Raw genomic sequence first — 13,915 nt, 5'->3', positions numbered from 1 at the left:
TACATATATACACACGAATACGTAAGTACGCCTTTGGCCATTCACGTCAGCTGGTTCGCGCATCCGTGTACACGGTGTTGTTCTCGTCGCGATAGGACCCGTGCAACGGCCAATAACAAGAACTGACGAAAGTAGCGGCGACGCATATGGCGAAACATATTCCCGATTAAACGCCGTTGCTTGCTCCGGATATCCGCTTTTTGGAACGTGTACGCTCTGCATAACTCTCGATAAGTAAGCTAACTCGAACGACTTTGCTCGAAACCATTGTGCGAGTTAGGTTTCCGGAAACTAGCAGGAGCACACGGGTATTTATTAGATCGTTGAGAAAGCTGGCAACGAAATTTACGAGAAATTTTTCTCGGTGTTCGTCGATGGTTTAACGACGTTTACCGAAAGCGGAGGGTCGAAGAGTTACGCGCAAAGTTGCTCGAAATTTCTGCTGCCACGAAAGACTTCCGGAGACCGGAAATACGATTATTTCCTAACCTCCGGCAGACACACACACAGCGTACATTCCTGTATACACCTCGATCTTTGTCTCGCGCACGTAACTCTACCATTCTGTGAGTCGTCGACTTGACGACTCGGTCACGGATCGTAACTTTTTACGGAACATTCGTGTCACGCGTATTATGAAACGATTGATCGAGTTACACGCTCGCTATATCGATATTCCATGTACGCTGGTTCGCGAAAGTATTTCATGTATATTTTATAAGCAGTTTGAAATTTCATGAATACTGACACCAGATACAACTGTCGTAATTATATTGGTGAAAATTTTAACGAATCTGAAAATGTATGTATACGCAGGACACTTTGATCTCGTTACAGTGCTACAGAAATTTGAAAATGTCTCGTATAGCGCATATAGTAATTGGTAAAATATTTTTGAAACTGTTCAGATATTTCGTGAACCACTAGGTAGGTCGCGATTGCAATAATACGACGTTCAAAGCTGATTCTATAACGAAACGAGCAACTAACCGTAGTCAAGCTTTTGTAGTTTAGCTGTGTCAAGATTTTGCCGCAAATCGCGGTGTGCCACGAGCTTCGCCGAGTTTCGTTTCGACATACGACACACGTTTCTGCATCACCTCCTCCCTATTCCCTATATCCGCGACAAATCAAAGTAAAAACAACTGCCTACGCGCCGTATTGCGTGGTCTGTGTAAGCGGAAATCGTTGGAAATCGATAAACTATAATATATGGAAGAAGAGGTTAGAAGGGAGAACGGGGGAGAAATAAAAAGAAAAGAGAAGAAAAATCTAAGCGTATAACTTTATTGCAGACACGTTCGCGAGCAAGGTGGCCGCCTGCCAGGACAAGTACGCCGATGCGAGCGTGGGCAACGTGACCGGAAGTAACGCGGTGAACGTCTTCCTGGGGATCGGCATTGCATGGAGCATCGCAGCCATTTACCATGCCTTGCACGGTGAAAAGTTTTTGGTAGAACCGGGCAAGTCAGTATCGATTCATTCTTGTTTCTCGATATCCCATTTGTACAGGTTGTTTCAAAGGAAGTAACTGTAGCACCGACCAAGGGCAAAAATTCCTATGCTGATTATCGATTTTGAAACAGTCTGTGTTTATCGGATTTAATCGTAATTTCTCAAAATGTCGTAGCGCGTTCGAATATAAAGGAACGAAAGTGGTGACGACGTCTCGCTATGTTGATTCGCGAACGATTCGATGCGTGAAAATTTCGCTGCGAGCAGCCTCGTTGAACTCGACCCGCTCTTCCCGAACTTTCGCCTGAAAACACGAGAGAACAGGTTTGACGGGGTCGATCTATCGTAACGAAACTTGCGAAAACAATACGAAGTTTCGCGATTGGGCAATTTCGATGGAGAACGACACCGAGGAAATCGTTTCGTTTACGACGATCCAAACGAATGCACGTTCGATTCTCTAACGTTCTACGTTTTTCCCGCTGTCCTCGATCTGTACGATATATCGGCTCGGTGGAAAACGTTCACGTCACTTTACACGTCGAAGCTTAATCGATTTCACGTACAAGTGCTTACATGCCATGACACAAGCCTATATGATATACGTAGAACGGCGAAACACAATAGTTTCAGTCCCAGCTAGTATAGTTTTCGTACTGCAGATGTCTTTCGACCAGCATCTGCAGTCCGGTCGTAAAAAACCAGCCGAATGGCTTTCGGCCCCTAAAATGAATCTCGATTCGGAGATTGTTTCGTGGAACGTTCGAAACGCGGCTTGCAGTTCGAGATAGTCATCTGTGCCGCGACGCATCGATGCTGCTATGGGCACCGGATAAGAGCGGATGACGTGAAATGAAACAATATCAGGTAAAACACGAGGACATAAGCCAGATAACAGAGCGTCGTTTGCCATTTACGATCTCGTACGGTGGAAACGCTCTCAAGAAATTTGATCCGAGATTGGAAGAGAAACTTGGCCAGCGCCGCGGTGCATCGTCGATTTATGTACTGAATCGCGACCAACACCGGTGACAGCGTCCTGGTCTAGAAAATTGTTATCCGTGACGTATCGGCAGGAATATTGTGTAGGACGTAATACGCGATACGGATATTACCGACGACGTGAAATATCGGAACGCGGGTGACGCCCGATTCTGTAAAGAGCCGTCCAGGCATAAATTTCCGCATTTCGAAATACCGGCCCCGTTCGACATCTCTTTTTGGAAATCCGTAACGAAACTCGTTCTATCGTTAATCGTTGTCAATCATCGCATCGACGCGCGTAGGTGCCACTGAATAGAACTTCGACTTTCAATAAATAAAACCGTATTCTCGATGGAATTAATACGATAGATATAAATAGCAATATAGAAACTCAACTCGATATCGTGAACTCGCCGTTGACAGTGATCTCCCTTCTCAGCCAACCACGTTAATTACGTTCCAAGCTTCAAACTACAAAGATGGATATCTCGTTATCCTGAATTATTTCGACCTGATTGAGTTTCTCGCGAAAGGTAGTAGATAGGAAACCTATTTTCCCTCGCCTGGAAGAAGATATTTGGCAAAAGTTTTATGATTCGGTGCGTTCGAAGATGTTACGTAAACCTTTTCGCAGGAATATATCATCTACTGAAAAATGCATCGGACGTGAAAGAGCCAGGTTTACGGTTTCAGGGTTCGGTAAAAACGTTCACAGCCTTGGAGGTTAATTTATCTGACGATTTAAAATCGAATAAATTGCTCTTAACGCGACAGCGACCGTGTAGATGACCGAAGCGGTACGATTTCGTATCAATTTTTTCCCATGGGCCATGATTCTCTCGAATTACAAAATACGATATCCCGTCTAAGAAACGAAACACTCACAGACTGTTCGATAGGGAAAATGTACAACCCCGTTCAAAAGTTTCAGAGCGGTAGCTCTGTCTGTTTCAAAAGTGCAGGAAAATAAATAATCATCGGCTAGATATAGGAATAGAAATTTAGCTTGATATTCTTTGTCCAAAAATAGTATGCCAATGTAGTATTTGCAAAATACATGTGCAATGTTCGTTACCTACATCGAATATTAAAGTCTTATTAAAAATACAAGATATTCTAGGTCGCGTGCGAGCGGTGGTTTACAGAATGCACGCTGCGCGGCTCGATCTTACCGCAAACCGTAACTCATGGTCGTAATCATGCATTCCCTCGAGTAAGACGCTGCGTTTCTCTAGCTGCGCCCAATTTTCTCGCCTGCCAGAGCTAGGCTGCTGATAGCGGAACCTGCCTTGCATGAATTTCCAAGGCGAGGTAAAACGTATCACGAATCTTATTCGAGCTCATCTCTCCGCGAAACCCGAATCCGCCCAGTCCAACGTTTCGCAGGGAATATTTCACGGCCGTGGAATCGAATCGCGTCAGTGAAAACAAACATGTACCTAGATGCAGCAACGGTCACTTATCCGGATGAACGGTGGAACGATCGATCTAAGAATAAATTGACTTTTTTTTTTCAATCGAAATTGTCCAACATCGATCGGTTGTTAAGCCATAAATCATTCGAATGGCAACAGATGCGACGCAAACAAGCGGCACCAAAGGATTGTAGTTGCACGGTGTGTGCACAGATGGCGTTATAATGTTCTCGATCGTTTTTGCGTTTCGGGTATCGATCGATTCGACTTTGCATCCATTATCTGATAACATGACTCCGGGTACCGCGCGTTTGACATAAAGAGACTATGATTTATTTCTCTTTATCAATGTGTCACTCTTTGAAGCGATTTTCCACAGCGAAATACAGCGAGATTTCCGGTTTATTCGACGTCACCCACGTCGGGAATTCACTTCGCGTTTGTTATGAGACGCGTCTATTGTTCCCGTTTATATTTTCAAACTCCATTTATTCGCTAGAGAACAAACAGCTCGTATAACGGGACAGTTCGTACAGTAGAAGTTTCCTAATTTCTCCGATTATCGATTATTTTCTATTCGCGTGACACAAGCTCAGATAAATTCGATCGACGCGACAACAGTTGTGTCAAATATAAAATACATTTGTAGTATATTAGAAGGAAATTTTAATTAGTGCCTGATTAACCGGAATCTCGTCCATTGATTCCACTTGTTTAAACATAAACTCCTATCGTAGAATATCGTTACAAATGCTCGTGAAATATTGCGAAAAATCGCCACGAGGAAGATCCACGAACTCTTGTTGTACGAACTTTGCCTCTTCGTGAATTCCTCTCGAATAACGTTCTGTTATAATCCCAATAGAAATAAATTACAGATAGATTTATGCATAAAGTATTAGCGGAAGATATTAATAAAGGAAAAATAATAATCTTTGCAACAGTTTAGCCTTCTGCGTGACGTTGTTCTGCACGGAAGCTTGCCTGGTAATCCTGATTCTGCTACTGAGGCGGACGAAGAACATTGGCGGCGAACTCGGCGGACCTTTCGTACCGAAGCTCGTTACGTCGCTGGTCCTTTTTTTCCTCTGGGTGTTCTACCTCATTATGTCGATCCTCGAGGCCTACGGCTACATCGAGGGCTTCTAAAAGGAGCCCGTTCAACGCTCGCAAACATCGGCCTACAACCGCTCCGCGTGTATCTTAAACTCGTCGCGTCCGCCAAGACGTGTGCTCAACGAAACGTTCTCTCGGCAAGTATAACGTGCACAGATTTCCTTCGAACATCAACGAAGCCAAACATCCCTTGTTATTACAATGCTACAAATAAGTTACCTTGTTACAATGGGGTTCCTTTTTGTACCTTCTCTTCCTTTCTTTTTTTTTCTTTTGTATACGGGAGATAAGAAGACAAGGAGCGTTTAGATATTAGACGCGGTTGCAAAAATGACTGGAATTTCACGTCGTGAGACGACACGATCGGTAGATTTTTGGCCAGTCAAACGCTACAGTCAAAAGTAAATGTAAACTTGCAGCTTAACCCGTCACAATGAATCAGGACGCATTCCTTGAACTCTATCCAACTCTCAGTGCAGCGCGGTAGAACTCCATCGGAGTAGAACGAAATCGTAGCTAATGCCCGATTAACCGAACTCCTATCGATCGAATCTTCCTATCGGAACGCGAAGTCCTACGATATGAGCGAAAAATAGCGATATAGTAGAAGAAATTGGCAAACTGCTAGCACTGCCATTGCGAATGAGTTCAGGTAGATTTCTAGTTCTGCCGTAGCTCGGAAATTCTATCATTCTTACTATATTTGGCACGGTCTCGGTCTAAGAGCTTAAATATAGCGTCAGAGGCGCGTCGGTCTACTAAACAACGAGGAATGGAATCCGGCTTCGTGCACGCGAGATCAGAACCAAACGCATTTTACGTTGCAGGAAGGAAAGAGAATATAAGGAGTTGACGTGTGCCCAAGAGAGGAATTCTTTATCTAACTGATTTATCGTTGCTACTTTCAGGACAAAAGGGAAGTGGAATCGAAAGGGTGCGATTTCGCTGGCGAACGAACTGTCTGAACTGTGCGCCGGAAAATCACTGGTAGCTTTCACCCTCCCACACACGGGATGAACAACAACGAACGTGATCGCGTGGCGTTATCGAATGCGTGCATGTGCGTAGGTACCTGAGAGAATGAGCGTGAGAAAGGGAGAGCGCGAGTATGTGTGAGAAGGAGCGAATAATTGGGAAAGATAGGAAAGCAGTTAATCACAGGAAAGGGAAGAAGTAGAAGAGAAAAGTGAGTAGAAGAGGAGATGGGAGGATATACGAGATGGACAAAGGAGAAGCTTACGTGTGCGAGGAAATAAAGTGAGTTTGCCTTAAAGATAATTTAACGTAATAAGACGTACGAAAGGAACGCGTTCTAGTCTCCGGCCGTGGCTCGTACGTTCACGGCTCTTATCAAATAGAATGCAAGATAACAAAAATCAGAGATGGATATATTATATACATATATTATATACACAGACACACGTACGTATAAATAGCGTATTTATTTAGTCCTTGATGGAACACAGGTTTCTATGGTATTTTAGTAGCGGATTGTATTGCCATTCCTCTTTCGCCAGAGAACGATGTCGCTAATTTTATATAAACGTATATTATCATACGATGCTCCTTTCGGAACGCTCATCGATTCTTTCGCGATCCCGTGGTCGCGATAAGTTTTCCGGGCGGCCGTAGAGTTCCGTTATATCGAAGGAAGTCGTAGATCGGAATCGATTTGCATGAGAAAAGTCCGAATCGCGACCTCACACAGGAATACTACACGTAGATAAATAAGTTGAAGATATATAGCCGCGGCGAGAGCAAGGCAATGTACAGTGGAAGCGCAAATTATTCATCGACTCCCTCGCGAAGGGGTGAGATTCTTCGAATAGGAAGGCAAACGTTCGAGATTAGAATCCCTCGGACGCTGGCAAGATTCCTTTTAAACGAACATCCTGTTTAATCGCGTTATATCGAACGTACTTATCGATTTAGCCAATACGCTGATGGGGTATTTCGTTTCGACCGTGGTTTTGCCTATTCGCAACAAATCGAGCCGTGACTCTCGAACGGAAAATAAAAGGAGAGATAGAAAGTAATAGAAGCGCGATCTCGATAATAAGCCAGCTCGCCGCAACGATTGCTTAGATCGTTACCACGATGAAACATGTTTGCTATTTATTAAGAATTAAATTAGGTAGTGCGACAAACATAATGAAAGACGCGTGCACGGTGTACGGCGGCCTTCGTTCGAATGTCGAAATTTTCATTGGTGTTCACTGCCTTTGATCGAGGGTCGCTTCAACACCTGACGCGTCGAGTAACGTTAAAACAATTGAACGGACATTAGTAGAACGACGTAGAGCACGTACGATGTAAAAGGAAAAGAAAAAAGGAAAAAAAAAATAGAAGCATACGAAGAAGAAAAGCGAGCACGCGTTAAAAACAGCCGCATCGACACGAGCAATTGTGAGTTTCTGAGACCGTGTGCTCGAGGTTCGACATTGATATCGGATATCCGTCGGATACTCGAAAAATCACAGTGACTTATTAAACGTTCTCAGTGAGAACAACTGTTCGATTAATTTTAGCGAAACATTGACCGGCCGACACGTGGCTGAATCTATTGTAGTTGAACGTGTCCTTAACGGCCACTCGTCTAAAAACCTATAGTTACGTAGAGATTTAATTAACACTGCAAAGGTTGTAACTGACTAAAGTATTACTGTATTATTTTCACCGTGCACCGAGGTAATCGAGGAGAACACGTCCACGATACGAATCAGTCTCGCGATACGGATTCTCATCGACGTGTCCTGGATTCTCTCCTTTCCGTCGTGGATTAAAGATAGCAGAGAATTCTGCCGTTTATTAATCTCCGAGGAACGACAAAAATTATCAAGGTCGTTAAAATTTGCAGACGTAGCTAATGAATGATTCACGCTCTGATCGTCGAACGAGCCTTATCTCCCTAGAATCGCGTGTAATTAACAGGAAAATGATAAAAGAGGCCAGTCGTAAAGAAATTATGATCGTGTTCGTTATTTACGAGCGGATTGCGAAAGAGCCTTTAAACGATTTGCAAAACGATGTACAAGGGATAGGCGTGCTTCCCTTTTCGTCCGAGGACATGATGAAATGGCCAATAAGGGCAGTGTACCTGGGAAGAATCTCTCGGTAGATGCAGAACGTAGGAGAACCGGATTTTCACGGGGAGCGAATCAATTCGTGCGAATTCTAAGTCGTTTGCAGGCAGAAAAACGCAAGAGAAAACGCGGCTACGGCTTGTACGCGCGCGCCAGAGTAAAAAGACGCGGAAGAGTCGTGGAAAGATTCACCGGATGGTCAAGCGGAACTCCGACGACCCGGAATTCCGGCGAGAACACTCCGTCAATCCGCACCGTGCTACCGCGTTTCCTTTTGCGTCGGGTCGAAGATGAAAGCAAACCGAATCTACCGCAGAAACGGAGTCTGGCACTTGGAGGTCGTTAATTCTAAAAATCATGTTATATAATGTTGCACGGTACGCTTGATAGAATGTTCGATTTTGAAATCTTCATCGCGTTTCTTCGATGCTCCTCCTGCGAAGAAAGATCCGTAAGATCACTCGAAGGTCGTTTGAAGATAGCTTCTGAGTCACTTGGTGGTCGTTGGAAGGCTGCTTCAAATAACTCGACGTCGAAAGGAAATTCAAAGGAAAATACACGCACACTGTTACCGCTGGAACAGCATTTACTCTAGCAGTACAGTTTATACGAAGTGTCGCAGACACATGGTTGGTGCTCGACGAACGAATACCAAACGCACATAAGAAAATCGAAGCTATCATTCTTCTTCGATGTTTCCATTACCCTGGTAGCGAAGGCTACGATGAATTAGTTTCTTTGACGAGGCTCGAGATGTTATCCGAGCCAATTACACTTCCCAACTTATCGCGTGAAGGAGCAAGAGTGTAGCTCTTGCGAAGAAATAGCCTTCTCTCGCAAGCTTTCGTTGTGAAACGAGTCTACCAACGCGTATTTGATCTTCAATCGGGCTGCTTGTTTTCAAATTACGAGAATCTTTTCTTTCGCGGTTCGTTTCTTAAAAAATTCTTCGTAGAAAATTACCCGGAAATCTGAACTTCGTACGTAGCTACTCGGTCGCAGTTGGGAAACGATCGAGGAACGATCTTGACATAGTACGACATTCGGTGCACAGTTGTCGATTGATCGAATGCCATGCGCGTAGATTTGCTTTTGAGCATCTCTGAATCGATTTCGGTGATCCCTGATGGTCCGCGAGAGGGAGAGCAAAAAATAAATCAATCAAAGGAACACGATGTGAAAATTGGGGTCTCCGTCGAGTTTCTTCCCTTCGATCTGCCTGCAAACGACGCTAGCGGAGTTAAAAAACACGCGATCCCTCGTGAACCTTAGCCAATTATGCGGAGTACTACCTTCCAGTGTACGCCGTATAACCGTTTACACAACCCAGCCGAGGGCCTCGCGTTTTATTTCACTCCATTTCGCTCCGGGGGTGGGTTAGGGTGGTAGGGAAATTGATGTTAGTAGGGTGAAGCAAATTTTTAAAACAGAAGAAGCAAAATCTGCGAAAGCATCGTATAAGCGACCACACACGGTCGCGATGTCAGCCAAAAAGATCACAGATATACATATGTGTGTATAAAGGAGAAAAGAAGTATATAGTGTATGTATACATACGATATAGATATTTTAATAAGAGAACCGTTCAAAGAGATTTAATATATATACATACATATACAGATATATATATATATATATACACATATACATATATAAGTATACACATACAGTAGGACGTATGTAGACGACACTCAATAGCAAAGCGTTGAAGTGATAAACCGTAAATGGGATCCGAAGAGTTACCAGGTTCTCGAGGTTCGACTGCTGGACGAACGATCGTCATCGATCGATACAAGAGAAAATTATCGAAACCTTTCGATCGCAAGAGAAACGTCACCGTAGACCACCAAGAAAGAAAGAGAGAGAGAGAGAGAGAGAAAAGAAGGAAACTCGTCGATTTCTGTTCTGAACGAGGTGCTTCGTCGCGACCGTGCGTTTCATCGTCTCGAAACGGTATGCGCGTAAAAATACGTTCTGCTACTAAGTACCTGATTCACCTTTCAATTTGCTTTCGGTGAGCAACTCTGCCGTCTAAACGGCTGTCCGTTGCTCGCTAACATAGCCATTTTACTAACGTGTAACGTTCGATGCTTAACTTTTCGCTCGTATGTACCATTACAAACGGAATCGTTCTATCGTAACTCTAAACCTCCTTCGCTCCCTTCGAGGAACGACGTCTCCTGCACGTCGCGTCGCGCCGTTTTTCTCGCGATCGGACGCGATTCATCACCGGCGATTGAAATTCACAGGAGCCGGAAGCTCGCTTGAAATTCACAGGATACAGAATTTCGTGGTGCAAGTACATGGGAAGATCGATAGGGTGTTTTATAGACGTTACAGCCAGTACACCGAGTCGCACACGGAGAAAATGGAAGCGATTGATCAGACGCAATCAAAAGTGCTACGCGTACCTCGACGATCGACACGTCCAGCAGCGTTATCGGCGAGAATTTATGGAAACGGACGATCTCTCTTCTTCGTGCATTTATTCCAATTACTCTTCATCCAGTCTCTCGTGCAAGATCCTTTCAATCCTGTTAAGCGGACTTGCAACAAAGCGAATTCAATGGCCGCGTGTTTATGCCACGGACGGTCGTTTGAATTCGCTCGTTTTATTCGCCGAGCGTCGTTTTTGAAGCGGCACTATCTTCATCCTCGTTTTACATTCCTTCCCTTGTTTTTCCCCTCTTTCTCTTCTATTAGGAGCATCGTCGCGAAGCGTCCCCAACCTTGCGAACAAACGAGATTTCGTTGCATCACGCGGTTGACGCGTGATCACTGGACCGACCGATTAGTTTCAACCTTTTTTCACTCGATGGAATATTTTGAAATTCGTGTCGTTGTCGAACGACAGCTCGCGGATAAGTATTTTTCACTCGTTAGAATTAGAACGAACGCTGATTAAAGGGAAACGTTGCCGAGTGCCGTGCTCTTATCATCTGGCCAAAATTCCAGGGTTTCTTTCACCGAATTGTATAGCACTGTAACAAATTGGAAACTCGGACAACTAATTTCTTAATTGAACTCGCGATAAAATAAACGATCCAGGCCATTCCGCTCGAACGGAAACGAATAGCCCGGCAAACAAAATACAAGCAGACCACCGGGCAAAACCTCGTAAACCGAAAGTAATGGAAATTATAATGCTCGCTCGCGGCACTCGAGGATTTTCCATTTAATCATGCCTGCCGATGTTTGCTGTTTAAGTAGATACTTAGAATCGAACGACAGCGAGCGGAAAATGTGCTTTGCTCTTTGATGGACATTCTCTATTTGTTGGAATTTAAGAACGTCGTTTTCGCATGGCCAGCCCCAGCTCCCGTCGACGTCGCGAATCGATAACGAAAACCCTCTGTGGAATTCCATAGAGTCGAGAGAAACTCGCTAAAATTTGCCGCTGATATTGCGAAGGTTTTCAGATACCTTCGAGCGAGTAACATTGATTGCAAATACGTCGCATGGGATGAGAGACATTGCGGGTCGAGCAAAATTGATAGCTCGAATTCGCGTGATTCGATGCTCGTCGGAACCGACGTCTCCTTTGACGCCGATTTCTTTCCCTTTTTCCCTCTTTTACTTTGTACCAGGTACTTTGTACTGGTTATACGAACCGCGTATTTGCAGAGAAAAAGAATACGAAACAAAAGGAGCCTCCTCGAGGCGATCGGCCATCGGTGACTCGATTTAAACGAATTAGAACAACTAGAAACGCATCGAGCGAACAGTGTTCTCGCGTAGGTTGATTAAATCGAATACTTATGTAATAAAAGATACTTTGTTAGGCGCCGAGCCAACGTGTTTATACGTTTTGTATTTTCTATACAAAAGTGTTGAACGATCGCGACGATTAGTTGGATAGAAATTAGCAGGGTTTTAGTTTAGAAATTGGCATTTCTAGATTACGTACAAAGTATCGATCGGTAGGATTTAGTTGTTATCGGAAACAAAGGAACCAAAACCGGTAGATGCAGATTCTTGAGATATATATAAGACTTGAAAAGACTTGCAGAACGAATTTTCGTCGTTTTAACCGAATATATCGAATCGAATTCTTCAGACCAATTTCCATTTCTTCACTTATCACTTTCAGTCGTATCGGAAACGGCCCCGATGATTCCGTTATTCTGATCGTTATCAATTCTACGCATCTATGTATATATATACAGGGTGGTTGGTAACTGGTGGTACAAGCGGAAAGGGGGGTGATTGTACGCGAAAAAAGAAGTCGAAAATATAGGATAAAAATTTTTCGTTTGAGGCTTTGTTTTCGAGAAAATCGACTTTGAATTTTCGCTCGGTACGCGTGCACTTTATCACGTCTCGTTATAACGGATCTCACTGTAGATCGTTGTCTCGATGAATATTATAGCAGTTTAAGTTTGTTTTTGTCGTAACGGAAAATTAGGAATACATAATGAAATAATATGAAGTAATCATAAAGTTTATTATTACAAAAATTGCTGAAAATGTTGTCCATTCTGCCGAACACATACTTCCGCTCTTCTAATTAAATTTCTATGAACACTTTCTAACGTATTCGATTGTTTTAAAGTATGAAAGGCTACAATAATCTTTTCTTTCAACTTGCAACTTGCGATTTCTTCAGAATAGACAATTGATTTAATATGGCGATAAAGGCCATAAAGTGCACGCGTACCGAGCGAAAATTCAAAGTCGATTTTCTCGAAAACAAAGCCTCGAAGGAAAAATTTTTATTCTATATTTTCGACTTCTTTTTTTGCGTAGAATCACCCCCTTTCCGCTTGTACCACCAGTTACCAACCACCCTGTATATACGCGTATGTTATCCAGAGTTGCATATCTTTAAGGACAATTTCGTTATTTGTTTATGACAATCACGTATAATCATGTGGCTGCGTTAGTAGACTGATTTAACATCGATAGCTACCACTGATTAACTATTTTCACTTCTAACATCTTCAATTGCTGTGATTTTCAAACGAAAAATTAGCTAAAACATAGCTAGTCGATTTTATAGTTAGCGTAAACGCGGATAAACTAAGTTCGATTAAAAATAAAAAAAAATCGCGCAGACCAGTGGTAGCCAGTTGGTTTCTGGTTATGATTCGGTTGTTGTGCAAATTATCACTGGAACAAGGTATCTGCATCGATCAATTAATCCAAAGAATCAAACTTCACGGTTATACGCACAGTCTGGACCAGCATGTAATTGCAAACTCGAACAGAAAAATCGTCTATTGAACGCGATATTGTCTCTATAGTTTCTTCGGTATATGCTAGTTTCGACTTTCGTCCGTTGATTAGTCAACTGCATACGCGAAACGACCAACGTTCTACAGAGAGAACCTTCCATTCGGACCAAACAATTCGAAACCGAATATTCGGCGAGTAGTCGTTTGTGCGCGAAACGTGCAGCAATTTGACGACAGTGCGAGTAAATCGAACGACTATCGTTTATCGTTGCGACGATTCACGCGCAAATCGGAGGCTCGCGAAACGAGCCGACGAACTGGCGTGAGAAATAAAAACGTAACTTTCGTTCCCGCAGCTCGTCGAATCGCTCGTATTTTCTTTTAATCGAAACGTTTCTCCTTGGCGAGATATATCGGTATATCGGGGCTGGCCATGTCTCTTCTACACATAAAGCTAAACGTACTAAACTTACTATACCCACTAAACGTATCGAGATTTCTATTCGATTTTACTCCCACGAAAAACTATTATAAACTTGTACACTTTTATCTCTCATTCTCTAAAATACTATACACGCTATAGGTTATAACTAAAACAAAAAAAAAAAGAAATGTATTCCTATCTATATATCTACGTATATACACGAGATCTCTGCTCTTTGATCTATCGATCAACGTTTGTCTTTAA

The 13,915-nt window shown here is 43.2% G+C and overlaps 1 protein-coding gene and 1 long non-coding RNA gene across 2 annotated transcripts in view; one reads left to right on the top strand and one right to left on the bottom strand.

Annotated features, from left to right (window-relative positions):
* The window catches only part of LOC100650276 (sodium/calcium exchanger 3), a 116,333-nt gene extending 104,662 nt beyond the window's left edge, over nt 1-11,671 (top strand). Inside the window, exons 7-9 of the mRNA XM_048405881.1 lie at nt 1,296-1,467; nt 4,799-5,107; nt 5,879-11,671. Of these exons, the coding sequence (XP_048261838.1) occupies nt 1,296-1,467; nt 4,799-5,003 (377 nt within the window). The 3' untranslated portion in view covers nt 5,004-5,107; nt 5,879-11,671. The remainder of the gene's footprint in view (nt 1-1,295; nt 1,468-4,798; nt 5,108-5,878) is intronic.
* On the bottom strand, nt 1,267-2,814 carry LOC125385125. The gene is made up of 2 exons (XR_007224102.1): nt 2,032-2,814; nt 1,267-1,759 (listed from the first exon to the last, which is right to left on the bottom strand). It is a non-coding gene; the product is annotated as an uncharacterized LOC125385125 (long non-coding RNA).
* Nucleotides 11,672-13,915: the final 2,244 nt, after the last annotated feature.

Source organism: Bombus terrestris, chromosome 5 (assembly GCF_910591885.1).
Source record: "Bombus terrestris chromosome 5, iyBomTerr1.2, whole genome shotgun sequence".
NCBI classification, from domain to species: domain Eukaryota; kingdom Metazoa; phylum Arthropoda; class Insecta; order Hymenoptera; family Apidae; genus Bombus; species Bombus terrestris.
Note: the sequence above shows the minus strand (reverse complement) of the source record. Positions and strands in the feature narration are given on the sequence as shown.